This window comes from Phoenix dactylifera, unplaced genomic scaffold, assembly GCF_009389715.1.
Source record: "Phoenix dactylifera cultivar Barhee BC4 unplaced genomic scaffold, palm_55x_up_171113_PBpolish2nd_filt_p 001015F, whole genome shotgun sequence".
NCBI lineage: Eukaryota > Viridiplantae > Streptophyta > Magnoliopsida > Arecales > Arecaceae > Phoenix > Phoenix dactylifera.
This window is the reverse complement of record NW_024068369.1, coordinates 78,095-104,913: the sequence shown is the minus strand read 5'-3', so window position 1 is coordinate 104,913 and position 26,819 is coordinate 78,095. Positions and strand designations below refer to the sequence as shown.

Here is a 26,819-nt window from a genome sequence, read left to right as displayed (position 1 = left end):
AATTTATGAAAGTTTCTTACCAGCTTAACTTCTAAAGGTGCAGCAAACATAGAAAACTCCACCATGAGCAGCGAGTGCTAAACGATACAAGTCTGTCAACGCTGGAAATGCCAATTAAATGTTCGTCCTACGTGTTGACTTTTTTAATCTCGCTGCAATGACGAGTCTTTTTCTCTAATGGAAAAAGTGAAGCCTTTCCCCCGTTCCTACTCTTTTCCAACGATTCCGTCAGCAAAAGCCCTGTTTGGTTGGAAGCCACCGACCATACGACATTCCAACCTCAAAAGCGGGACTTTAGGCATGCATCGTCACATTATTGCTAGAAAAAAACCATCTTAATTTATTGCTATTCACACAGCGAAATGCAATTACATGTTTGGATCCTAAAAAAAAATTGATAAAAAACATCACCGTCCATCACCGTCCATTTGTTCCTTGCTGCCAACCAGACTCGACGATGTAGCAGCTCATCCTGTCAAGACAGACAGGTTGCATATTTATTGGTACCTGCAAGAGTTTGCGTGCTCATCATTCTTCCATGTAGCAATTTTCTTGGTGCCTACAAGGGGATACGTCTTCATAATCCCCCCATGTTCGTTTACATGGGTAGTCTTTTAAACGTGAACGTGCGTGCTCTCGCTTACCCAACATGACGCTGACGCAGTGTCTCAGTTCAACTACAATGAACAATGTTGACCAGCCTTCACATAGTACAGTCCTAGTCTTCCAGAGTGTGGGACTTTTGAGAGATCACCAGTAAAGAAGATTGCTGAAATCAAGCATTAGATCCATATAAAAAGCTGATTTGACAAGAAACAATCATCAAAGAAATAGCACCCCACCATTCCCACCATCCCCACCCCCAAAAGGAGAGAGACACAAGAAACAAAAAAAAAAAAAAAAGAGAAAGTGATGTTCACGCCAAATCCAGACTAATATGGGCTCTATGGGAAAATACTATCATTAATCTTTTATTCACTTAGAAATCTTTTATACCAGCTCATGATAACAGTAAAGATTATGAAGGAGCACGTAAATGAGAAATCCTTGAGTACATAAATAAGCATAGTTTTGAATAACACATGCTCAGCGATTTGGTGAATCAAAAATTTCAGCAGCTAAAAAATTATGTGAATGTCATGAATTTCATTTATTTCAATGTCTTTCCACAAAAGGAAAAAAAATAATCATGTTGTCGAACCTAACCTTAGTTCCTGCTATGATGGTACCATTGCAGGGATGAGCAGCACAAGACAAAACATTTTGTGATAGAGGAACAAATTTGTTTTGGACGGTTCCTCTACTTTCTCCAGAAATGCATTGTACGTCCCTGACAAGTAGAAGGAATAAGTATCTGGAGTCTAGACACACACAAATGATGATGATGGTGATGAAAAAAGAAAAAAAACAACAATAGCAAATTCACTTTTCATATTAAAACACACACATGCACCTAAGCTAAATCTCTTGCTAGTATAAATAAATCATTTGCAGTGGCAAATCGATAACTACTTGCAGATGTTGAGCAATTGATAGGGACGTCCTCCAGCTCAATCTGCCTCTTCGAACAAAATTTCACAGAAGGGAGTAAGATTTAATTGTACTCACTCAAAATCTACATGGCATGCCGAGCTTGTGTCTGGATAGAAATCAAGCAGATAAATCCCATGACCAGAGGAAGATCCTACCGCATAGATCTGGACATAGAAGATATATTGAGCTTTTGAGGTAGCATATTCCTACAAAATACTGTGTGCATGCATGGTGACAGCTGAGCAGACATGAGACTGTAACACATCAGATATCAGTTTACCCTATGGATTTTCCATGTTGAGTTCTCCAAAATAGTATGATCTGCACAAATCATTAGCTGCGTTTCCCATAATAGTTGTCCTCTTCAAGATATAAATGCTGTCTTCAGTCACAAAGCGCTGATTGTTGTTACTTGTCACCTTTACTAGAAGTTGGAAAATTGTTGTATTAACTATTTATTTTTTTTGAAGTTGTTTAGTACTGTTGTTAAGCATACTGCCCAAGCACAAAAACACAAACAGCATCAACTATAGAGCAAAACTCAGTTTTTGCATGAAAGAATTTAGCAGATTTTATGAGTAGTTGTCAAGCCAACATCAACCCTATAAATATCAGCACCAGATTCCTTTGCATTAGCAATTTAGTATTTAATACTCCAACTCTGGTTTGTTGGAACTTCAGATTATATGCTCCAAATAAAATTTTGGATCATTGGAACTACAGTGCATATAATCTAAAAGATCTCTCCATGCTAATGATGAATAATTACAAGCATATCCCAGATGCTGCATCTTAAAGTTGACACCAGCTACCCAGCCCATCCGATAATAGCATGGACCGATTAGTGATCCCACGACAAGCATCACAATTGGTTTACAAAGCATGATTCTAAGCCATATACATATACCCACAAAACACCAGAGCAGCAGCCTGTAGATTATCAATTTCTTGAGTGACAGCAAATTTAGAGATTTTCTTAGGGCTTGTTTTAAACTGAATATAGAGCTCTGATTGCCTTTTGTTATATGTAGATGGTTCCTGGTATATGACGACTATATTGCACATAGCGTGAAAAAAGTTTTGCAAGACTTCCTTTTTCAGATTAAGAAAGGATTTTAATGTTAGTGTACTCTATACACTTTCTGGCTCTGTTATGTAGTTGAATTAAACAAATCACAAATTTTAGTTTATTTTGGCTGGAAGTGCATATTCATGCAGAAGTTCTGCAAGGCGACATGAATCAGCACAAGGCTTGATAGATTTTTTAAGAGATAGGAGCAAGAGCTAGGTGCTCTTTATTACATTGCCAAACCAAAAAGAGTTGTCTCGATTCTACAAGATTCCTAGGACACCTTTCTGAAGTTTCTTTTACATTTTAACAATGCTCTGCAGTTCAGGATGTCTCCTGAAACATAACATGCCAATATCTAAGCATTCACTAGCCTTAAGAAAGTCAAAACAGGTTGATTCAAACACCAAGGGAAGAAATATCTTGAAGATTGTAGAGATAATCTTGTTAGCTTCAGTCACTAAGACATCAAACCAAGATACGTCATCTCGGTACCGGGCCCATCTCAGTACTAAATGTTGGAACGCCCTCGTACCATGTACTAGTACTGAACCGGTACGGTACGTCCCATACCACCCGGTTCAATATGATATGCCATACCATACACCAAACTAGTATGCCGTGTTTTTTAATAAAAGAAAAGAAAGCTTAAAAAGATGAAATACTACTAGGTTTAGGGTATGTTTGCTTAGAAAGGAAGAAAACCAATTTTCCATTGAAAATCTAGCTTTCCTTTGTATAGTTCATTAAAAAGTTTACAAATTTGGAAAGCTTATAACTGATTTTCTGAAACATTTTCACTTCTCCATCTGTGGATTTCCTTGCAACCAAACATACCCTAAATAGAAGTCCAAGACTAACTTAATAATGACTTAAAGAAGCAAGCTTGATTGATAGACTTATATTTTTTTTTTTCGCAGTTGCGCGGGGGGCGGGGGTTGGGGACAACTGTTCCTTCTCAATAGCATACTTATTTCGTTCTAATATAACATACAACAAGTTAAACACAGTTACAACACAAAGTAATCCACCTTTCGAGAATCATTCTAAGAATCACTAGCCACTTTTATTATGCCAATAATTTTTTCACTGGGGAATTGGCACTTTGACATTCATATTAACTAAGCTTCTAGTTTACTTGCAACTTATACTGTAATTTAGTAACATACCTTCTCAATGGGTGCTTCTATTGCATGATTCATCTCTAGTTTGAAAAGAAGAGGGAGCTGGGGAAAGCTTGCTCATTCATGAGCTAGTGTATTATACTACTTAAGCAGTTTCAAAGCATGAAGTGGTGGTGGGTGAAAGAGAGAGAGAGAGAGAGAGAGAGAGAGAGAGAGAGAGATTCTACAAGTGACTACAACATTACATCATGGAAGACTATTATAAAACACTAGATTTATACTAGCAAGACTAAGTTGAAATCTGTTTCAGCACAATTTGGAATGGTAGTTGAACCTATACATTATATTGGCAGATCTTACCGAACATGCTGGCAGCCAAGACGGTCTTCTCAAATTTGGACTGGTGGACATGCCCACGCCATCCCTAATTCCACAACAAAAGAAAACAAAAACATAGTAATTGATAACTTGTATTATATTCATACGACCTCCAAAATATCACTTGATATGAAAGAACAGATTCAAACTTCACTTACAACCAAGCAGGAGGACAATGCACATGTGTCACACTAAGGCTCCCAATATTCAAGACCCCGGACCTGCAAAAACCATGCAATGCTAAATAAAAAAGTTCAATCATACATAATAGTGCAGGAACACCTTGTGTCATGTATTGGCAAAAGCAGAAGCTTGTAGACCTAACTAGGATCACCAAAGCAGTTTGCTGTTTGAGAACTATCAACATGACTCCACTGGTGGAGAGAACAAAAATATCAGTTGGCTTGACGAAATGAGATTGTCTTTTTTTCTTTGGAGAAAGAGGGAGAAAAAGGGGGGCGGGGGGGGGGGGGGGGGGGGGGGGAGGGAGGGGGGGGTGGTGGGGTTGAAACATTGTAGTGTATGTAATAAGTAACTCACAAAAATAAGTATCATCATAAAGACTAGAATAATTCCAAAGGAAAAGGTAAATTGAAGTTGAAGAACCACCAAGAACCTACCAACCATCATCTAGATGGAATGCTAACTGATAGGAGCAAGATGGATTGAAGCTGATCGAGTGAATTTCCTTTGGCGTGATGTTTGATTGTGCCTGAAAAGTGATGAGGGTATAAAATGTATATTTTGTACAAACTATAACACATCTAAATAGAGAATGCAAAAAAAAAAATCATTAATTATGGAAAAGGGAAAAAAGTGCATATATGCTTTGTTTTCCATCAAAATATATGCTGATAAAGAGTAAAATGTGCATGTCTAAAGCCCACACCATGCCATTTTACCGCATAGATGAGAACAAATTATAATTGGACTTGCTCAGAGCAACATTACACCATTAAAATCAGGATCCATCCATAACATGGTTCCAAACATAATTTCAAGTAGCCACAAAGTCCAACTCGGTGTGCCAGGTGGATCTAGTAACCTGCTTCAAGAATATCAAGGCATGTACCCAAGGATAAATGCTAGAATAGGTTGACAAGATGTAATATCATGACCTTGGGATGATAGGCTAGTAAACACAATTTTAATAGTTTAGTGAGGCCATTATCCAAGGAATGTTCATATAGCGACCCTGATGTATGTCATGTATTCTCAACTATTTTACAGTTTGTTAGCTCAAGAATAAATTTGAATAATGTTTGGGCCAGCAGTTGATATGCCAATTTTAGAGCTCTCTGCAACTGGTTTACTCCGATGCTTTGCAGGCAAAATGGTTACGTAAATTCACTTTGACAAACTTCTAGTGGGTGCCAAGCACTCTGGGAGAACGCACCACAAAATGCTTGCGTCATATATTCTGCTAACAGGATGCACAGTACCACAAAATGTTTGCATCATATATTCTGCTAACGTGATGCAGGGTGCTACTTGGTGAATACATGGTACCCAGCACCTGCCCGGGCCAATTTTTGAGGTAAAGCTATATAATGACGAATTCACCAGTCCAAGATTCCCTCTTCCCATAATTGCCCAGATTGCATGCAAGCTAATTAACGATAGCTTTCATGTTTTTTTGCAGCAGGATTCACAGAAAATCTTTACCAAATGGCCCATATGCCGAAACAAGATTTTGCATTGCCAAGGCTTGTTAATTTGGTGCAAATTCTAAAACATGATGTTTCGCAGCTGCCACTAAAACACTTCAATTAAGATTTTTAAGTGAGTCAACCTCAATGATTAGCATCATCTTCCCCAGCTACCTTTGATGTTATTCCAAGTTTCTCCATATCCTTCCTCACAACCTCCATCCATGTTACCATAGATCTTCTCAACCCTCTTTCCTTACAACCTTCAACACAAACCAACGTGCCTCTCCTTTTTGGAACCTCATTAGATCTTTGTTGTACATATCCATACAATCTCAATCGATTTTCCATCACGGTCTTTAATTTATGCAACTCCTAAAGCTCCTTTAATATAGTCATTTTTTATTTTATCCTTTCTAGTTTAATCACATATCCATCTTAACATTCTCAGTCATAATCAACTTGTTTTCATGTACTTTCTTTATTGCTAGCACCCTAAACCATACAATTGGCAGGCCTTATTGTCCTAAAAATTTTCACTCAAGTCTCCAAAGTATGCACCTATCACAAAATATTCTAAATGCACCTCGCCACTTCATCCCAGCAGCTCTAATATTATTACATATATCTTCAAGACTTCAACTATCTCCTCATTATTTTTGTATAATAGAGCCCAAATAATGAAATCAAACACTTTGTTCGATCTCTTGGTCACCAGTCTTCACATCTTCATTTCCATTCACCAAAATTACATTCCATGTATTCTTAATTAATAAAATAGAGGATACTTCTCCAAAATATGCATCAATGCTTTTTATCAACACCAACAAAAGTACAATTACACCAACTAACAAATCCAAGCTTTAGTAGCATATTCTACTACTTGTTAATACCTCTCCGATCATTTGCCACTTTTTCATTAGAGTTACATTCCAATGTTTATCATAGGTTGTTCAAACCTTTTTAAAATATATTTTACACTTTAGTATCCTTCTATTTCCTAGACCAAATGAAAATTTTACCAACTACAAAACAAATTAACTAAGGACTCTTTTAAGAGCAAATAGCAATTTAAAAAAAAACAGAGCTACAACCTTAACTAACAAACTGCTATTATAATGTCTGTTTAAGTGTGCACAAGTTGAATTTTGATTCTTACCTTCCATTTAAGAAAAGAAAAACCCAAATTCATGCAATAAAAAATTTACACCCTACAATTTCATAAATTCACATGGTAAAATTACATAAAATATATATTTGTGTGACTTATAATTTCGTTATTGAAATCTGGAATTAGTTGGTTGGTTTTATACGTATTGCAGCAAGCAGGTGGTGCAAATGTAGACATGCACACGCATGTTTTTAAATTCTAATGACAACATGAAAACATATATTATATGCTGAGTTACCAAAATTGACAATTTTTAAAGGTCTGGATGTGTGTTGGATAGATGAAACAAAGTAACAAACACTCAGCATAGAATCAAATTACTCAACAAGCTATGAGAGAGACATACAATTACAAGTTGATATTTCTTTCACATACCTTTAAAGATGTGATTTTCCCCAACAGTGACGGTAACTTCACAGATGTCAAAAGGGGATAATACACCTAGTGGAAAATTTTGATGAAAAATTTAGAATGTTTTAAAAATTACAAAATATATAATGCTGAAGACAATCTTTACTTATCAAAATAAAGTGAATAAGAAAAGGAAAAAAGCTCAAAAGAGTCGTAGTAGAGAGCTGACTAATATAATCAACACTTGCCCATGTGTAATATCATTTTACCCTACATGACATTGTTCCATTTCTAAGATGGACTTTTTATGGGTGGTACAGCATTCTTCATGGGAATATTTACACTTTTAGTAGTGAAGTCCACTACTCAAGGTTTTAAATTCTAGTGGTTGAATAGAATGTTAGCTATTTTAAGGTTTTGGGTTACAAAGCATCTTACCCTTTCAAAAGTATACCACTATTGCAGAAAAGAGTTTTATAATTAATGTTCACCTAAAAAAATTATCAAGTAATATAAAATCATTATTGCTTTAGTATGCAAGCACCAAACAGCATATCGTTGCAATTTGAGAGTTGCATGCAAAATCACTATGTTTCATGAATGAGGTAGCCCTCCATAGGAATGCTTGGGTAACTCACAGAGCCAACTAAAACAATTGGAACAAGCATTGATCACTATAGTTTAATAATTTATAGTATTCAGTACATGGAATGCCCATGGAGAAAAAACAGTGTTTGACAACGATCTCCATGCATGTGAAACCAATCCCAAATTCAGAAGTATGGACATTTACCATAGTTTTAATCTTGAAAACATACTTTTTGCCTACTGGGGCTCTAAATATTAAACAAAACCCAACTCTGCCACTTCTGTTCCTTTTCACCTCTGATTCCTAAAAATCCGCCAAGGCTTCACTACTTTGGAGTTGGCCACAGATGGCCGCCCGACTCCAAACCTTTGATTTAGATAATGCAGATGACAATCCATATCATCCTTTTTTGATTTTGCAACACGCCAATATAGTATTGGAATGATCGAATGTGGACTATGTGGGAAATTCAATTTTTGTGACATTACATTCTTACATTTCCAGTAAAATCAGCATTTCCCATATGCAGCTAACATTTGCATTAAATGCCGACAATACTAACTTATGGCTTGGACACCTACAAGCAAGGATTCAAGTCCCGACAGGATATCCCGTGGGACACTGAGACGTGGTACCATCCCATGTGTCGACACAAGACTACCCAGCCATCATCCTAGCACCCCAATCGGCACGTCTTGGGACATCTCCCATCCCAAGTGTCGAGACAGGGCGAGACGGCGGTGCATCACGTTCTATGGAAAAACCGAGATAGCCCCGTCCCACGGAATTTAAAACCTTGCCTACAAGTACATGCAAAGGCTCAAGACCCTTTATACAAGCAGGCTGTCAACTATCATGTGTTAAAGAATGAATACAAGGGTAATATAATGAAGACCATATTGAAACATTGAAGACCATATTGAAATACTAAAGACATCGATGTTATAGTTATATGAGCTGGGTACCTCATTATGACTTTGAAAAGCAAATGATGCTCTTCCTCCACGAAGATCCCAAGCATAAATGGTCCCATGTTTGCTTGCCCCAAATACAATCTACAGTTCTCAATGACAACATATAAGGATCTTCACAAACATTAAAAATACTTGTGTATGAAGGAATTCTACAAATCCTAGGCTTGACACACATAATACAAAAGCACATGGGTATTAATTCAAGTGTCTACAAGATCAAACCACTTCAGGTCTTCAAGACATTCCAAATATTTTTCTAGTATAATATAATACTCAAGTAGATATCAAGAGCATTGTACTCCTACAAATTTAAATGACGAGGAATTTAAGTGTCTATCCATTATGTCTATCACAATGTTAAGACTATGAAGATGTTCCACCATATACAAGAAGATATGATCGTTCTCATTTAAGCAAACATTTTCGAGATTGATCATAGGCATATAATCATAAGTATGGTAACAGGATTCAACTATAAAGTTTCTCTATTAGTCCATAAATAGTCATGCCCATAAAAAGCCATTGGCCTGTGTAAGATCAAAATATGAAACTTCTGTTAATATGCTAAGTGATGAATAATACTAGGTGATGTACCTTAGAGAGCCTAATTGATAAGACCTTTTCAACGACAATTTTGAATTTTAGAAATATCTTAGCATATTCAGAATGAGTGTTTAAAAAAGTCGGAGAACAATTTTGGACAATATCAAGCAAATTGAAGAAATTTCTAGCTAATAATTATAATCATACAAAGGAAGTTGTCAAACAAAATATGAAAAGAAAGGATATAAGTAACCCAACAAACTCCTCATCAAACCATTTTAAGGAAAATCCATATAGTAAATCTATGACAGAGAAAACAAAGGCTGCAATCAGCACTACTAACCCGGTCTTCCAAGTCCAAAACAATACTATTAATTTGGCTTTGTGAATTAGTTGTAAGCTCAAGACATGGAAGATTACTTAGCCGCCTATCCCATATGTAGATGGCACCATCTAAGCCAGATGCAAGCAACCTATGAAACAGATAAAAGAAAATCAAAGACAATCATATAGAAATTTATTCGCATAACATTAACCAGATTATAATGATTGCTCCCCTCTTTGTAAATCTTAATATGCTGTAAGCTGTTGGAAGCTATTGTTTTGTTTCTTTCCCTGGTCTTTTTTCTCTCCTATCCCTCTGCTTTTCTTTCTTTTTGCTAGGCACTCGTCTGGCTTTTGTCCCTTTCATTCTCTTAAAGAAAGCTAGTTGGGTAAGAGGTCAAAATATTTGTCCCAAGGGTAAGAGGTCAAAATATTTCATGTCACGTTTCCTATAAGGTTTGATTTAACACCATTTAAAATAGATAAAATTCATCCCCATAAGATGGTGAGCCTCAGTGCAAGGAAAGGTTGCTCCATTATGACCTAAAGGTCATATGTTTGAAGCATTGGAACAACCTCTTTGCACATAGGTGTAAGGTTGTATACATCCGGCCCTCCCCAAAGCCTACAATGATGGGAGCCTCGTGCTCTGGGCCACCATTTTTTATCTAGTTTGCCCAAAGCAAAAATCCACTTATAGTTAATATAAGATAATTAAAAATTTATTCTTCACTTAACAATTAAGAATTCCCATTCTATAATAAATCCAATGCTTCTAAATAACCTACACTTTCCACTCAATGTGATAAGTTTTTGATTAAGCATGTTTTTGTTTTCGTATTTGCTAATTGCTCGTAAACTTAAAAACAAAAGTGTATTTATCTTGATGGCTTCTCATTAGTAACAAATATATTTTTTTGTACATACTGAGAAGCAAAATTATATATAGAAGCCATAATTTACGACATATAGAAGCCATAATTTACGATAGAAGCAGCAGCAAAAGAAGAAGAAGCAGAAGAAGGAGAAGAAGAAGAAGCAGAAGAAGCAACAGAAGAAAAAAAAAGGAAAAGAAGAAGAAGCAGAAGAAGAAGCAAGAGAAGGAGAAGGAGGAGAAGAAGAAGCAGAAGGAGGAGGAGGAGGAGAAGAAGCAGAAGGAGAAGCAGAAGAAGGAGAAGGAGAAGGAGAACAAAAAGAAGGAAAAAAAGGAGGAGGAGGAGGAGGAGGAGGAGGAGGAGGAGAAGGAGGAGGAGGAGGAGAAGCAAAAGAAGAAAAAGAAGAAGAAGAAGCAGTAGAAGGAGAAGGAGGAGTAGAAGGAGAAGAAGAAGGAGTAGAAGGAGAAGAAGGAGGAGAAGAAGGAGGAGAAGAATGGGGAGGAGGAGGAGGAGAAGGAGAAGAAGAAGGAGGAGGAGGAGAAGGAGGAGGAGAAGAAACAAGTAAGGAGAAGGAGAAGGAGGAGGAGAAGAAGGAGAAGGAGAAGAAGAAGCAGAAGAAGAAAAAGAAGAAGAAGGAAAAGAAGAAGGAGAAGAAGAAGAAGAAGAAGAAGCAGTAGAAGGAGAAGAAGAAGAAGGAGAAGAAGAAGAAGCAGAAGGAGAAGAAGAAGAAGGAGAAGGAGAAAGAGAAGGAGAAGAAGAAGAAGAAGAAGAAGCAGTAGAAGGAGAAGAAGAAGAAGGAGAAGGAGAAGAAGAAGAAACGAGTAAGTTCTGGCTAGAGAGATGCTCAAGAGATGCATTAAAAGGATTTCGGCTCATTTTCATGTGTTGGAGGTTCTGGCTATAGAGTTGCATTGAAGAGGGAGAAGAAGAGAAGGAGAAGAAGAAGCAGCAGTAAGTTTTGGCTAGAGAGTTGCTAGAGAGTTGCATCGATAAAATTTTGAGTCATTTTCATGTGTTGGAGATTCTAGCTAGAGCATTGCTAGAGAGTTGCATTGAAAAGATTTCTACTCGTTTTCAAGTGTTGGAGGCCAAACCCAAGCTATCACCAGATTTGTGTCTTAAGACTAAGAAGTAAGGTGTAAAAGGAGTGCATTATCAAAGTTCATTATGTTAATATTGTTGGTACTATTATTCAACAATAATAGACATCCTAGTGTATTTAGTACTTTTTTGACACTATCTTGGTCTACAAGGATCAAAATAAACTTGGCATCTACAACTTTATCTTTATTAGGGAAAGTTGCCCTGCTGATCGAAGAAACCTATGTGCATTTAAGCATATTTTCTTAAGAATGGTATAATCAATTGACATGGGATCCTAATGCTTAAACTTTGTCCAACATACATTGCAGAATAAGAAGAGGCAAGAAAGTAGGAGGAGGAGGAGGAGAAGAAGAAGAAGAAGAAAAAGCATAAGAAGAAAATGGAGAAACAAGAAGAAGAAGATGGAGGACATGCAGAAGCAGGAGGAGGAGGAGGAGGAGAAAAAGAAACAAGTTGTGGTTCTCTCTAGAGAGTTGCATTGAAACGATTTCGACCCATTTTCACGTGTTGGAGGCCAAACCTAAGCTATCACTAGATTTGCGTCTTAAGACCAAGGAGTAAGGAGTAAAAGGAGGGCATTATCAAAGTTAATTATGTTAATATTGTTGGTACCATTGTTCAACAATAATAGACATCCTAGTGTATTTAGTACTTTTTTGACACTATCTTGGTCTACAAGGATCAAAATAATCTTGGCACCTACAACTTTATCTTTATTAGGGAAAGCTACTCTGCTGGTCAAAACCTATACGCATTTAATTATATTTTCTTAAGAATGGTATAATCAATTGACATGGGCTCCTAATGCTTAAGCTTTATCTAGTATACACTGCAGAACTACTTTTTTGAATGGACATGATAATTTTGTTTTGGCTTTGGAAAATCTAGTCTATTTGCTGGGAACAGTAGGCAAAAGTCTCAAAATTGGTCTTGCATAACTACCATTATTGACCAAAAAAATATTAAATTGTCCATTGTTACAAAATGTGGTAAGCTACTTGTCAGTCTGGACTCTTCTGCATTGGTTTATTAAACCTATTAATCTTCATCCATTTTCATATATTTTTATGTGACACAATACAAAATTATGGAGTTGTTAAAGGGTCTCTTCAGAAATTTACCATGCCAGCAAAAGACCCAATACCAGTATGTTGCTGAAAAAGCAAATGCTGCAGATCTAAACCCACCAATGAAAGTAATAATGATATTAGGAAAGGAAAGATTGGTGCATAGTGGGGAAATGAAAACAAAATATAATCGTGTTATCAAAATTTGTATCAAATAAGGAACTTTACAGATTTTTAAAGCAGAGAAGAATATAAGCCATATTGAATTACCTGTTAATGCATGACAATCTATAATGTGCTCATATATATTCACTGAAATAAAAACGACAGTTGATACATGACCATGGAAGCCATGACTGAATCAATATTAGCAAGGAAACTTGATTTTTCAGAGCAATAGGTTCCTTAGGAAATAATAAAGAGCATAGAGACTCTTGAACTTAAGGACAATGGTCATGATTATGTGTGGACATAGATATATAGAGAAGGGGGAAAAAATCAGTTTCAAACTAACCAAACTAAGAACATGCATAGAATATGTTCAATTATTGAGTTGAACATGCATAGAATGAACAAAAATATATCCCTTTTAAAATATGTTCAAATATTGAAGAATGAAGTTCAATCCCATTAGAGATATGTTCAAATATGAAAATATATCCTTCTAAAAAATTAAAAAAATAAGAACTCTCATGATTCGGAGATGCACATAGGAGTAAATTAATTAGGGAAAAAAAATGCAAAAAAGGAATGTGAGAACCAGCTGCTAGTCTCATAGTTCAGAGATGATCTTTGAATGAACTTCAAAATTAAGTAGAATCAGTTATAGTAAACCTCTATACAGAAGTTTAATATGATAGAAGATGTTACCAACCTTGACTTGTCAGCAGAGGCAAAAGCTATATCAGATAAACCATTGTACAGTTCACAGCTGTGTCGAGAAAACTTAGATTTCCCTTTCGCAAACACCTATATTGGTTGCCAATACAAAGAAAACATCACATTATAGCCATGCATCAAATGCGTGATAACAAAACGGATAATTATGAACCCTTTGAGATACAATTATAGGGAGGTAAAAAAAGGTAGAAATACTGTGATTAGAAAAATGAATAAAATTTGAAGGTTTATAATGCCAAATTTCGTCCATTAATTTGGTAGCCTAAGGAGTTCAGCATCATTAACAGACAAGGGAAAATGGACAGGGTTGAATATCCAGAATAAGAAGACTGAAATTTAGAATGAGACGAGATAGCACAAATTAGAAGGTAAAGCATGAACTGAACACGTCGGCCAAAGATTTTTTTTTTAGCAATAACCAAAGGTAATTAATATCACTTACTTCAACAGGTTCGGATGAAATATAACCGATATCAAAAAGCATAATTTTATCATCTTGTCTAGATGCACAAGCAACCTGCAGAAATGTGATAAGCAAATTAGTCTCCTGATCTTACAAAGCATGTAGTACACCATGCCAGTCCATGATTGCTTACATAAACTTGCAAATATGTTAGGGTTCAACCTTGTTGCAATTGTTAATTGAGAATAGATAAACCAAAACCAAAGACAATTAACTGACGGGCAGAAACACCAATATTGATGCGTACATAGAAGTACATGTGCAACCTTTCGATGGATAGACATGCCAACTGACATCCACACATACACTACATATACGGCTGAAGGTGTGCAAGTATGTTCCCATGAAGATGTCTTTATTCATCGCAAGTTCACAAAACACAGACAAGTATCCTTAAAAACAAATGGACAGAAGAACACAGGACTAACAAATGGATAGCTGCGAATATATGCACATTGACCACTAATGAACAAATTTGTGTATGGTATATATTACATATGAACATAAACATACCAATCCTATATTACGAGAATATCAATGCAAATGTAAATTCACCTTAATCAATTCACGAAAAAATTATCATGCTAGGTATGTCCATTTTTACTATAGAATATTGTTCTGCGCTTTTGACATAATATCTAATATGAATTTAACTAAAAATAAGAAATAGAATCTATAAGATGACCATTCACTCCTTGTAGAACAAGTTTGAAAACTATGCTAATACTCCACCCCCCAAATTGAACACCCAGCATTGGGCAAAGAAGCTAAGAGAGGAAACCGCAAAATGTTAGCTCAGTATGTGCCTACTCATGCTCAAAATCCTACACATAACAGGACCTTGTTCCATAACTCTTTAAACCATGGTACGCTATACCGGCCCGAACCGAGCGATATGGAGTTTACTATACCGTACCGATATCCACTACGGGTGACATATCGATACTCAATATGCCAAAAAAACTCCACACCTTACCGTACCGACACTGTGCTAGTGTGGCACCAGTACCGAGACGGCGAATCTTGCTTTAAACCTTATTTATGATTTCTACTTGCAGCAAAATGTCATTCCTCAGATTTTAAATCAAAGGAAAAAACTTAAGTTTCCAGAACAAATGCTGCATAGAGAAGCGTCGATAGAATATAAAAAGCAAACTCTATGGAGGCAACCATCAGTTGTTCATGGACTATCTCATGGACAGCTGGATGAAAAGGGAAGCCATGCAGTGCAAACGTAGAAAGTATAAGAATATGTATGCATTCTGGCAAAGAAATAGGGATTTCATCGGTCCCTTTCTCATTCAAGTACTAAATAACATCTAATCAAATGGACGAACCACAGCCATCCATTTCTCTCATAAATGATATCTGATTAAACAAAGAAATCAAAGCTGTCATTTCTCCTCTTACATGACCTCAACAGGGAAATCGAAGAAGGGGGGAGCGTGGAACTTGCACACCTCTAGATAATTGGAAAGGAGAAGAGGGGGCATAATTGGAAATTATTTGGGAATCTCAATCTAGCCACTTCTCTATCAACACCTGATGTACTAGATGCATTTTTGGTTATGTTATATTTGCTCTCTTTTAGGAGAGAAAAATAGCATAGGTTTAATAACCAAAATTGGAGTCTTATTATCAAGTGTCATAAACAAGAGAAGAAGAGGGTGTTTGGTTGGGGGGGGGGGGAGACTTCGATCATGGAAGCTCAAAGCCATCCATGCTTTTCCTTGAGCATCACACATGCATGAGACTAGTAAACATTCATAAAAAATGTTTAGATAAGGAGATCACAACCATCCTTCCTTATTATCATGAGCACCATATGCACCCAAGGCCATCACAACATCCAAGATTCTACTCAAAAGTATCAAGCTATATAAAAAATCTCAGCCACTAATTGTTCCCAGGAAGCAACTATGAAAAAGGATGGAAAGAATGAAATATTTATGTAAATGCCTTGGGTTTATAATAGTCATGTTCTAAAATATGATAAGCTATTATTGTTTTACTATAGACCATTATTAGAGAAAAGCTATAAAAGTAATATGTTATTAGCTCTGTTGTCAGAACATAATGGTTTCCTTCTCAAATGCTTGAATGACTGTCATTATTAAATAATGTTCATAATGGTGATTACCATTGTGATATAACAATTAAAAACTTATAGTTTGTTGTATATGCATTTAGCATCATAAAAAGTCCTAAAATTGTAATAATGGTTATTATTTGGACCATATACGTATAACTTACATGTAATTAAAAATATTTAGAACTTTATTAACAATCAACTAAAGAAAAGATTGTTGGAGTTCATTAAAGATCTAAATTTATATGATGGTATATTTCTTCCAAATCATGTAAATCATAATTGATCTAAACTACTATACCATAATACTAAGCATTTAGTTAATCTAAACAAACAAAATCACAGAAGCTCATCTCTTAGTACCATAATGATCAAAATCAGATATATGTGTTAGAGGAACTACAATAGCTAATCTTTAACAATACAGTTTTCACAAGCCAAGAAATATTTATTATTCTAAAAAGTATGCAATTCAGATTGAATTTTAACTTCCATATGGAATTTAAATTCTAATAAACAAGAAAATCAAGGAACAAATCCAATTGATTCACCATTGATTCTTTTGCCATTTTAAAAAATCTTAAGGAATGCACAAATATGTGGAGGTTTAGAGAGGGAAAGGGGCCCACCTAAGTTTTAATAGATGTGTGGTAGGGGTGCCTAACTCAAGGGGACAGGGAGCTGCGCCAAGGTGAATACTAGGATTTTGGGGAACCTTAAGGATTGTGCCCCCATAAATGGGGAGCCCCATTGCTCTGTCCCTGATAGTTGCTCTCTCGTACATTGCATGTGCCCTACACTAGTAATCATGAAATAGGTCTTTCTATCAAGATTTGTGCGACTTGCAAATATGCATATAATACATCTAAACAATTTTCCACTAGCATTCAACTGACGAATATATAAGGTCAAAAAAAAAATGAAAGGTCAATTTAACCATTTGATGTCACAAAAGTTTTTTTCTCTTTTTTTTTTTTTTTTTGATACCAATAGCAGGCACCAAACAGATTCTTAAGTTAGATAACTGAAAGATGCAATAACATGCATCAGGGATAAGATGAACCATCTCACTCAGACCTCGTCTTGATTTGCTGGGTTCCATCGAACAACATTTAATGGCAGACATGTAGAAATATGTAGCAAAGGCTTCACTTCATCCGCTAATAAACCTGTCAAGAACCAATAGAAACCTAGCCCATAATGTTCAACCTCAAAAATGTCTAATGGTTACTGAATTAACATAAAATATGCATATTTCCAGCAAACTGTTGTACCATAAGTACAGGTAAAATTTTCACATAAAATCATATATGAGAAAACATACAGCTAATATTAATTGTTGAAAAACAATTATTACACAAAGTGAAGCTAGACTGATATCAGTCCTGGTGAGAGTTTTGACTTTCACAAACCACATCATAAGTACCATTATTGAGCTGTACTACTACATATATATATCTAAGGCATGGAATATGTAGCCTATCTTTTAGCAAATTCTTTGAAAATATGATTATAAGCAGCTATCTTGTTAAGGATCAAGTGTGAGATTTAGTCCAATATGAAATAATTAGTGGGAGGGAGAATGATTTATATAGATGATCGGGCCCAAAATGTAACAGCTTTAACCTTTAAATTGAGTTGGATTCCAACATGTATATCAGGTTCTGTTGGTTTTAGGACTCTGCCAAATGTACGATATTTACTCTTTCTGAATGTATCCCAGTATAAAATTCAAAATCAAAATAGGCCTAAATATCTGAATTTGCAAGAAGATGAAAAACTCAATGAACATATAGTGAGTGAAGCACCCTGACAGATGCTAGGGGGAATAAAAAGACTGGGGCCTCCGCAGGTTGTTTGGAGGAAAGACCTCATTACCCCATATCAGGAGGCCTGATTCGAAGAAAAGTTGCATCCATTCAAATTTCTTGGGATTCACTCTATAAGGATTTCTAGTTCTATGTTGTCTGACATATGATGATTCTGACTGGCACAAAATTCTTTCTTCAGTTTAGGTTTGTATGGCACAAAGGCAGTGTCACTGTGACCAAATTCATTTTATTCCAGCCATTTTAAAGTTTCAGACATGGAGTCACTTAGTTTTCTCAGGACGTTTCAATGCTATCCTGTGTTTTCACATTTCTGCAGCATAGCTTAATCGTTGACTAATTAAGCTAAATACCTTCTGTATATATTTTCTATCACAGAAGATGACACTTAAAAGTTTTGTTATGATGCAATCTACAGGTTTGACTAAATCAGATGAACATTTCTGTGCCTTCTATAATATCTTCTTACCATGTTACCTGATCCTTAAACATAAATCATGAGTCAATGAAGAGATATAATCGATAAAAAAAAAGGTCCAAAAGTTCAAAAAGGGCTTGGAGATTGGAAGCAAGAAGGGCATAGGCTGAAATGTATTTGAGCCTGAAATGAGATTGTAAAAGGATTAATTTCTGAAAGGCTTCAACAGATAGTGGAGAACTGAATAATATCCAGAACAAGATTTCTGAAATTCAATGATTTGAATTTAGAGTCCTTTTTATTTTGATGATTATTAGATATACAGCATCAAGATAATGGAAGCATAATGTTAATACCACACAAGCATGTATCTGTATTTAGGTTTGAAGTTGTATTAATTGCATATTTCCTACATGACATAAGTTATTTCACACTACTATGACAATAGAATTCAAAAAAAAAAAAGGAATTGGAGATTATAATACTAGCTAATTCAAAGTGCAATCTCTGCTAATATTTGTAATTGCTGGTTTTAAGCCTCATACATCATTGACCCTTTCCCTAACAGCTTAAGATTTTGGAATCAAATAGTCAATTAATATGGTATGGAAGCTATGATTACACGAAATTTTTGGTTCAAGTCCCCTCCAAATCAATTAATTAATCCAGTTGTCCTTTCAACCTGTCTCATGCCTCTACTCATTTCTATCTCCAAATGTGTAGTCCAGCCTGCACATGAGAAGGGGACCTAATGTACATTGTTGACCCACTCCCTAACAGCTTAAGCTTTGGGGATCAAGCGGTTAATCAACAAGTATATAGTTACTTCTTGCAGTCTTAGATAATCAAAGTACTTTAGGCAAAAAAAAAAAATAAAGAAGAAACCAACTTGTCAATCTGAGATTTACTCCTGAATATTACATGATTAAGAAATATTTGAAGATAACTTTCATAAAAATATAAGCATATCGAACATCATCTCGTCATAAAACTAAATAATTAAAAAGATTGCATCAAACAGCTGATTATGTCCGTCATAATATGGAAACTTACTTGATGCTGGACCATATGCTATACAATAGAGAGTTTCAAAGTCATGCACTGTTAAACATCCTGATCTTGTTACTGATGCAAGATAGATTCCCTACAGAGTTCAAACACAATTAATCAAAAAGCTCAATCTTTCTGAATACAAGGTAAAATAAGTGTGAGATCATAAGAGATTTATAAAAGATTATATGCCTAAAAAAATGATCAAGGTAACAAAAGTTAATGCTCTTGACAATTCTGCAACCGTGCTGGAAAATTGAATGCACGGAACATTGAACTACATTTAGTTTTCCTGATGCATTCTGTACTTCTGTCTAAGCTTGTCACTATTAACTCAACAGCTACGGAATAGTTACATTTTGCATGAGCTATCAAGCCAATAATAATCCACACCCACTATAACTATTCTCAGGTTAGTCAGAGAGAAAGCATGAATTTTAATACTCATCCAGATGATTCAATATTTAGTAAGAAAAAGAATTGCAGGCTTAAGCATTAGAATAGAATAATGGTGGTAGTGATTTATGCCTTCACTGATAAACCGCAACATGGACATGATTATCCATAGTTAATATTAGCAACTTGAATGGGCTAAAACTCTAAATAATCTTTCTCAAGAGTTGAAGAGGGCTCAAAAACTCTGACGCATGCTAATGAACCAATTTAGCAACTACAGCCAGTTAGCACCAACTCAATCTTGCAGTCTTGCTCTTCTATTAAATAGCATGAATTGGCATCCGGAACTTGAAATGTCAGTTATGGAATCCTGGATTTGTTATTAGATACAGTATATATTCAGCGCCAGACTTAGATGGACAATTATAACATTCATGAATCGATAATTCAATACCCAGAAATTTTACAAAACAGGCAAAAAAAAGAATTTGAGACTTTGGCTTGGAGATTGTTTCACAGCCAACACCAAAAACCAGCCCCAATTTACCCATAAATAGTAACATGCTTGATCATGTTGAGCTATATAAGACTTGGAAGCAGAACTGGCAACAGCAAAACATATACATTAGAAAAGAAAAGGCCTTCCATTTTAATATATCCAAACATAAAGTTCAAAAATACCAAAGGTCAACCTTCATGTCAAATTCCAGTCCTAAAACTCCTTCCCTGCAAAAAAGTTAATAGCAAAAGGTTAATAGTATCCTGTAGAACACAGGAAAAAGTCCTTGGCAACTGAAAATACAGCTGAAGTGCCATCAGCATGCAAATAAAATCATTGGGCAAGATATAAATAACATGGTACAGAAGACAATTGGAGACAGGAGATACAATGCTATGGCAGACTAATTTTTGGTTTTATTATTTTTTTAAAAAAAAAGGAAAATATATCAGCTATAACTTGGCTGGATAACATAAATGTCAGCATCAGTGAGTGCAGCTTTAAAAGATCACTGGAGATGATTTGGAATACTACATAGTCTATACATATTGTTCCAGTTGACACTCAATATTAAAGAAAAAGATAATATTTTGAAATGAATGTATACTAATAATAATTTGAAATGAATGTAAAGTGTAGTTCAAATTATTTATTGCATAACTTGCTCTTGCATGGTGTTAAGACTTATAACATAAAGTAGAAGATCATGATAATTTTTAAATCTTTAAATATTAAGATTGAACTGAGATAATTTGGAATACAACTTCAAAAAGGAGAAACATATGTACAGACATAAGTTAATATGCTCCGGAGCAAGGTCCGCCGTACCGACTATATCAACGTACCGGTGGGCACCAGTACCGTACCGAATCAAACCAGTACCGTACCGGTTTGGCTGGTTTGGGGCGTCAGTTTTTTTTGGGGGGGGGGGAGTTCTCTCACTTTTGGATCTTTTTTTGATGTTTTTATATTTAGATTTAAGGTTTAAACTAGATAATGCAACTTATTACTTCCAAATAATTGAAATTATGAGATGAAGAACATAAAATTTCTTTAAATTAAGATACAATCAATTACATACATTTAAAGCACTCTCGAATATCTAAAATCGGATCGAGTAGCGATGCTTCTCGACGATATCCAGATCATCAGCATAATAAAGAGGCAAACAATCCATCCCTCTAACCAAGCGGTGTTATAGTCTGTATGCTCAATCTCCGAGGCGCGTCGAGTCATAAGAACTTTTGGATCTCTCGCTGAAACTCTGGCTCTGAAAGGTATCCTGTTAATAAAATCGTTGTGGAGGACATTAATTTATTTTTAAATTTTAAATTATTTTTTAATTTTAAATTATTTTTAAATTTTTTAATTATTTTAAATTTACCAAAAAATTCTGCCTCTAAAATGACTTCTAAATTATGTACAGCGTACTACTATTTTACAAAAAAAAAATATTTTTTATTAAAAATTAATTTTTAAACTTTTTTATTTTTTATTAAAATATAAACTATATATATTCTGAAAAAAATAATGTCACCATGCACATCTTCCATAAATCTATGACATATAAAAAATTCAAAATGAAATGAAAACATTGGGCATCATCTTCTATTTTTTGGCAATTTTTGACATATTTTTTAAGCACATTAAAAGATATATTAAAAAAAATAGAAAAAAGATTTTAATTAGCCTTTGCTGGATTTTTTTGGAAGGAAAACGACGCTCTCTCACCTCCTCAATATTTTTCACGCGGCCTCTGCAGAATTCCTGCTCGATCCGCCTTTCCTTCCTCTGTTGGATGCCTTCCTTTCCCTTCCCTTCCTCCGTCTTTTTTTGGCTAATCCATACCCTTCCCTTCCTCAATATTTTTTGGGCTAATCCTTACCCTTTTCTTTCCTTCCTCAATATTTTTGGCTAATTCCTTCCCTTTCCTTCCCTTGCCTCGCCTCTGAAATGTGTTCCTCGTTCGGCTTTTATAGCCGAGCGGGAAGAGGCCAACCTCAATTTGAATGGATAACCACGCGTTGTCGGAAAAATGCATGGCGATGTGGTTGAAAGGAAGACAGGCCACGCGCTGTCGGCCGCGGAGAAAAAAGGTCGTGCGTTGTGGTCAAAGGCCACAGCGCGCAGCAAAGTCGGTTCCACCGACGTACCAGTGCGAACCGAGTACGAGTATGGAACCGATCGGTTCCAACCCAGATAAGATCGAAACTGATTTTATATGCTGTACTGGAACGGGTTGAACGGACCGATTCCAGTCGGTTCAGCATGACTTGCTCCAGAGTGTAGTGTGAAAGCTTGTTAGTTCAAGTTTTGTTGTTTTATGGACCTCCTCTTCTGAACACATGCAACAGGTATCCATGCACTTCTTGCTCTTTTTTCTTCTATTGCAAAGTTGGTTGAAGCTGTAGTATCCTTATCTAAGTGAGAAGTAGTTTTGTCCTGGCATTAGCAATAAAGACAAAGAAAAAGACGGAGACTTGTTATTCGAGATTTTGTATACTAATATGGTTAGTGCAGAAAAAATCCATCTTTCTTATTGCATTGGAAAGCTATATGGCACTACTTTGTATCGTAAATGATTCCATGAACTTTCATCTTCTTTCTGGAATTAAACAAATATAAGTGTAAGACCTTGCTTTGTGGCTTAGATACATTGTTCAACCAAAAAGTTTTTTGACATTTTGCTACTTAATGTCGTGGTTTCTTTTTAAGTTTCCTGGTATGTTCCCAGTGCAACCCTCAGAATTCAAGATAACATAGACAAATAATCTTCAAAATAGCCTCTAGAGATTTATCTTACCCTAATCCTAGGATGTCTGATTTTATTCAGAAGGAACAAAACAATTGCAACAATGAAGCGCCAAATTCCTATAAGACCTAATTTGCGGAGCTAAATACTATATCAGAGGACAGCACAATTTATCATGATTATATCCATTAACATTCATGAAATATGCCATTACCATTCATAAAATAACTAAAGATGTCGATCAACACACCCAAGCTAAAATACAAGAAACATACGAAAACAAATATGTGCTCATAGGTTATCTACAAACATCTACAAGAAGCAGATCTTCAATAAATCCTAAAAACTGCAAAGATGGACTAGACAAAAAAATTCGAGTTCAATTTCTAATGTCATTTTCCCTTTAAAAAAATTTAAAAAAGGACATGAAACTTTATTAATAAAAAAAAGAGAGAGACACTGACCTCGCATAAGATATTGACGTTTCTTGGTTGAAAGCATTAGCCATTCGAGCCATCTGAAAGGCAAAATTTTGTGACTAACTTATAAATAAAATAATTGCAGAGAAATCCTCAACTAGAAGCAAAAAATTCAAAGAGTACTGCTAGAAAATAAGACAAGGTAGGACCCTTACATGTGTCGGACAGCTATCAGACCCATTACTGTAATTATGATCAAAAGCCCTAATCTATGTCAACATAAAGAAAACCAGTCAAATTCAAGAAACAATGAACCAACTGAATGCAAGCAAAAATTATCCTAAAAGCAAATTACAAACAGGAAAAGAACAATATCAAGATTGGGTCAAGCACCAGAGTTCAGGATCTCCATAAAGTGAGAGCAGACAGAGTCAAGAACACAGAACCAATTCAATGCAAGAAAACATCAAACTAAAACGAATTAAAAACAGAAAGGAAGCAATTCAATGCAACAAAATCAAAATCCAGTCAAATCCTAGATTTCAGAATCTCGCATAAACTGAAACCAACCAGCTCTAGAAATAAAGAACCAATTCATGGCAAACAAACGTTGTATTAGAAAGAACTACAAACAGGACGGAAACAATATCAAGATCCTGTCAAACGTCAAACCCTAGATTTCAGAATCTCGGATTAAAAGAGACCAGTCGGATTCAAGAAAGAAAGAAACAACATTTAAGCAAATACTGTACTGCAACAACTTACAAACTGAAAAAGAATTAGCTCGAGATCCAGCGGTCAGATTCAAGAAAAAAAGAACCAATTCGATGCACCCAAACATTACACCAAAACGAATTGCAAATGGGAAAAGAACAACATCAAGATCCAGTAGAAACCCTAGATTCCAAACCTAAAGAAAATGAACGGATCAATATGGAACTCGAAGCTGAGCTGGAAATTGAAACCCACCTCGGCGTACGAATCAAGAAGAAGCTGAGAAGCTTCGTGGCGGTACCTGGAAGAGATCCTTCCATCCAGTTCTGGAGCACTTCGCTTCCATCCAGGCCTTCCACTGCAAGAAAACCAAATCGATTCGAACGAGTACGTTTCCATCAAGATTTCAGAGAGATTTCTTCACGAGAAAGCAAGGAATTGGGAAAAGAAAGAGGAGAGGGCAGTACCTGGGAAGAGGTCTAGAGTTTTCCCGAGGGGGGACCGGGACGACGTAATTGTCCATGGACCGGGCTCTCGTCTCTCTGGACACCGGCGGAAAAGAGCCCTCCGAAAGCTTTTACTCGCCGGAGAAGGTGGTTCTCGCCCCAAACTCGGCGCCTGTTGGGGTGGGAGCGAGTCAACTCCGCTCCGAATCCAAGTTGAACGCCGAGTCGAGTGGAGCCTTGGGCCGGGCCCAAAGAAGCGGCGGGGCGGCTCGAGCTAGTGGGCCGCGTATTGTGGACGTTGACATGGCTAAGACGGGCTCCGGTGCGGGCCTTCTCAAGCGGGCCAGAAGCCCACCCTTGGACCGAGATAAGGCGTTCCGGGAGGAGCCCAACCCGACTCGGGGTAGGGCCATGCTTCCTCCCCGGAACCTGCGTCTTCTTCCTCTTGCCTCCAGTGCGATGGTCACCACCGCGCTCCGCTGGCGCTAGCAGCCACTACCTTACCAAAAATGCAAGGCACCACTGTGGAGGGTGGCGAAGTGGACCCTGCGATCGAGCCGGCTAGGAGGACCGGTGACTTGGAGCACAAGGGGCGGCGGCGGTTGGGTACTGATGCAATGGCTGCTGGGGCGGCGACTGGTTCTGGATGTTGACGGCCACTGGTGAAGCAGTGGGGATGGAGCCGACAGGACCTGAATTGCCTGACAGGTGGAGTGGGCCATCGGACCTGGCTGTGTTGACCGGCAACGCGAGGAGTTTGTGGAGGACGGGATGCAGAATCCCCGGCATTGGGGGCACTGTTGTGGCTGGGACGTACTCGAAGATCCAGGAAGAGGCGGTTGGTGGTCATGCCCGAGCTGTCCAGTGGCTCTCAAGGCAGCCTTGGCGATCAAGGCAGAGAACCCAGGCTGTGGTGAGGGGGTAGTGGGAGAGGTGAGCAAGACGGGGGCCGGTGAGGGGACCGTGGACAACAGTCAGCCCGAGGATCCTTCCTCATCAGCATGAAGCTGCTGCTCTGGAATTGCAGAGGGGCGGAAAGCCTTCCAGGTTAGTACACTTATATGATCCAGATGTGTGTGCTCTCTTGGAGGCAAGATTGTCAGGTATTAGCTCGAGGATCCTTCCTCGTCAGCATGAAGCTGCTGCTTTGCAATTACAGAAAGGTCGAAAAGCCTTCTTTCCTAGCCACGTTTAGGAGGTTAGCACGCTTGTATGATCCGAATGTATGTATCCTTTTGGGGTTCCCATCACAGGAAGGAGGTTACGGGTGGCAGAGTGCTCCACCTTATTGGAGAGGGTGCGGAGCAGATTAGAGGGATGGAGGGCATCATCTCTTTCTATGATGGGGAGATTGACGTTGATCAGGTCAGTTCTGTGTTCCATGCCTATTTATTTGATGGCTCACACAGTGGTGCCGAAGATCGTGCTGGTGGAGATTGAGCGGCTTATGTGGAGCTTTTTTTGGGGCTCCTACCGGGGGGGCCATGGGATACATCTGGTGGCTTGGGAGAGAGTGTGTTTACCACTGAGGGAGGGTGGGCTGGGGGTGCAGTCACTCTTGGTGCGACGCGAGGCCCTCTTAGCACGGAGGGTGGTACAGCTTGTCCTGGAGCCGCACGGTTACTGGAGCCAGGTTATGGCCGAGCGGGTCTCGAGGGCCAGGCGACAGGCCGGCGGATGAGATCCTTTATGTGGCGAGAGATTGGGAGGTATGTGCCTATGGCCCTGGCGCATTCGAGGTGGTTGATCGGCGACGGACGGAGTATTGATGTGATGGAGGACCTATGGATGGATGCAGTTCCTTTGAGACTATGGCCGACGACTATCAGCACTGAGGTGGGGGAGGGACTCCGAGTTTCTGATCTGCTCCGGCCGGGAGAGGCAGAGTGGGATGGCGACAGGCTGGGCCAGTTGTTTGGAGAGCATCTAGTAGAGCGGGTTCGGTCGATTTTCCTTCCAGGATCAGCAGGTCCAGATGTCAGGGTCTGGAGCACTACCTCTCGAGCGGGCGTTGGGATCGGAGAGGTTGCCCGGCTCCTTCAGCCAGGCTCATAGCCGGGCCTAAATTGTGGCTGGGTGTGGAGGTTTGGGCT

The 26,819-nt window shown here is 37.5% G+C and overlaps 1 protein-coding gene across 9 annotated transcripts; it reads right to left on the bottom strand.

Moving 5' to 3' along the window:
- Positions 1 to 313: 313 nt before the first annotated feature.
- On the bottom strand, positions 314 to 24,959 carry LOC120107781. 9 transcript variants are annotated; one of them, XR_005509428.1, is made up of 19 exons: positions 24,748 to 24,959; positions 24,536 to 24,638; positions 23,782 to 23,835; positions 23,612 to 23,664; positions 20,589 to 20,622; positions 19,504 to 19,594; positions 17,281 to 17,372; positions 14,094 to 14,168; positions 13,626 to 13,720; positions 9,725 to 9,854; positions 8,830 to 8,919; positions 7,300 to 7,365; positions 4,725 to 4,816; positions 4,263 to 4,325; positions 4,087 to 4,150; positions 1,609 to 1,957; positions 1,207 to 1,330; positions 645 to 769; positions 314 to 507 (listed from the first exon to the last, which is right to left on the bottom strand). XR_005509428.1 is itself a non-coding variant. In XM_039121234.1 (18 exons), the coding sequence occupies exons 1-18, from the start codon at positions 24,801 to 24,803 to the stop codon at positions 719 to 721; spliced, it is 1,422 nt and encodes a 473-aa protein (XP_038977162.1). In that variant the 5' UTR covers positions 24,804 to 24,940; the 3' UTR covers positions 314 to 718. The 9 variants fall into 9 exon arrangements, 1 of the variants encoding a protein (XP_038977162.1); XR_005509422.1 differs by having other exon boundaries at positions 1,609 to 1,697; positions 24,748 to 24,939; XR_005509423.1 differs by having other exon boundaries at positions 1,609 to 1,697; positions 24,536 to 24,632; positions 24,748 to 24,939.
- Positions 24,960 to 26,819: the final 1,860 nt, after the last annotated feature.

Bases quoted from the DNA above. Each gene is read 5' to 3' on its own strand.
- LOC120107781 (XM_039121234.1), bottom strand. From the start codon at position 24,803: ATGGACAATTACGTCGTCCCGGTCCCCCCTCGGGAAAACTCTAGACCT. The intron at 13,721-14,093 runs GTAAGTGATATT...CAACCAATATAG, and splicing joins TTTCATCCGAACCTGTTGAA to GTGTTTGCGAAAGGGAAATC. The intron at 4,817-7,299 runs GTATGTGAAAGA...ATCACTTTTCAG, and splicing joins GGAAAATCACATCTTTAAAG to GCACAATCAAACATCACGCC.